We start from the raw sequence: 970 nt of genomic DNA, 5'->3' as shown, positions 1-970 counted from the left end.
GAGCTAGAAACATTGGTGTGAGTAAAACCTTGATTGGCTGCCTCCTGCAAGCCCCCTACCAGGGATTGAGCCTGCAACCTGGGCATGTGCCCTGACTGGGACTCGAACCATCAAGTTTCTGGTGCCCAGGATGACATCCAATCAAGTGAGCCACCCCGGCAGGGCCACTGAAAATCTTCTAACCAGCGGTTCTCAACCTGTGGGTCGCGAACAATGAAAATACATCCTGCATATCAGATATTTACATGACGATTCATAACAGTAGCAACATTACAGTGATGAAGTAGCAACAAAAGTAATTTTATGTTTGGGGGTCACCACAACATGGGGAACTGTGTTAAAGGGTCGCGGCGTTAGGAAGGTTGAGAACCATCTCTTGTATTGGCCGCACAGCCTTTTATCCCTCTTCATGATTTACGATGATGTAAGAACAGATTTGACCTGACCCGGACATTTGCAGTTTTCCATCGTGACAAATAGAGTCTGGATAATTTCTTTAGGTAAAATTCCAGGAAGTGAGATTGTATCTCGGGCAGTAGATATTTTTACAGCTTTTGAAATGTCTGTCCCCGTCGCTACTTCCCGGGAAAGTTCTACAGTTTTCTCACGCCTCTTGGGCCTCACTGTCCCTCTGTGTGTGCGAGGAAAGCACGGACGGCTCACCTCGCCGGGGTTTGGAAGGCAGGATGGGGACGGTTCCCGCTGACATGGCATTCCCGCCTCGGCCAAGAGGCTTCCCACAGGGGCAGGAGTTACTGCCTCGCCTGGGGCAGGGTCTCACCGTCGGGTCTTCGTTGCCATCCGACCGGCACACCGTGAATTGGGACGGGGCGGGCACTGGTTGTGAGCTTGCTGTTTGCTTAGCACCACCCTCCTCCGCTGTCCCCTCTAGACTCCCAGGACTCCGGCTCTCTCTGCTTCTGCTTCCGGTGGCTGCTCATCTGGTTCAAGAGGGAATTCCCCTTCCCGG

At 52.5% G+C, this 970-nt stretch overlaps 1 protein-coding gene across 1 annotated transcript in view; it reads left to right on the top strand.

The window, feature by feature from the left end:
- TBC1D17 (TBC1 domain family member 17) overlaps positions 1-970 on the top strand; it is a 14789-nt gene that overhangs the window by 12766 nt on the left and 1053 nt on the right. The window contains exons 11-12 of the mRNA XM_015565439.1: positions 394-424; positions 865-970. The exon at positions 865-970 is cut by the window's right edge and continues 3 nt beyond it. Of these exons, the coding sequence (XP_015420925.1) occupies positions 394-424; positions 865-970 (137 nt within the window). The remainder of the gene's footprint in view (positions 1-393; positions 425-864) is intronic.

The sequence above is a fragment of the Myotis davidii genome, unplaced genomic scaffold (assembly GCF_000327345.1).
Source record: "Myotis davidii unplaced genomic scaffold, ASM32734v1 scaffold2100, whole genome shotgun sequence".
NCBI classification, from domain to species: domain Eukaryota; kingdom Metazoa; phylum Chordata; class Mammalia; order Chiroptera; family Vespertilionidae; genus Myotis; species Myotis davidii.
Note: the sequence above shows the minus strand (reverse complement) of the source record. Positions and strands in the feature narration are given on the sequence as shown.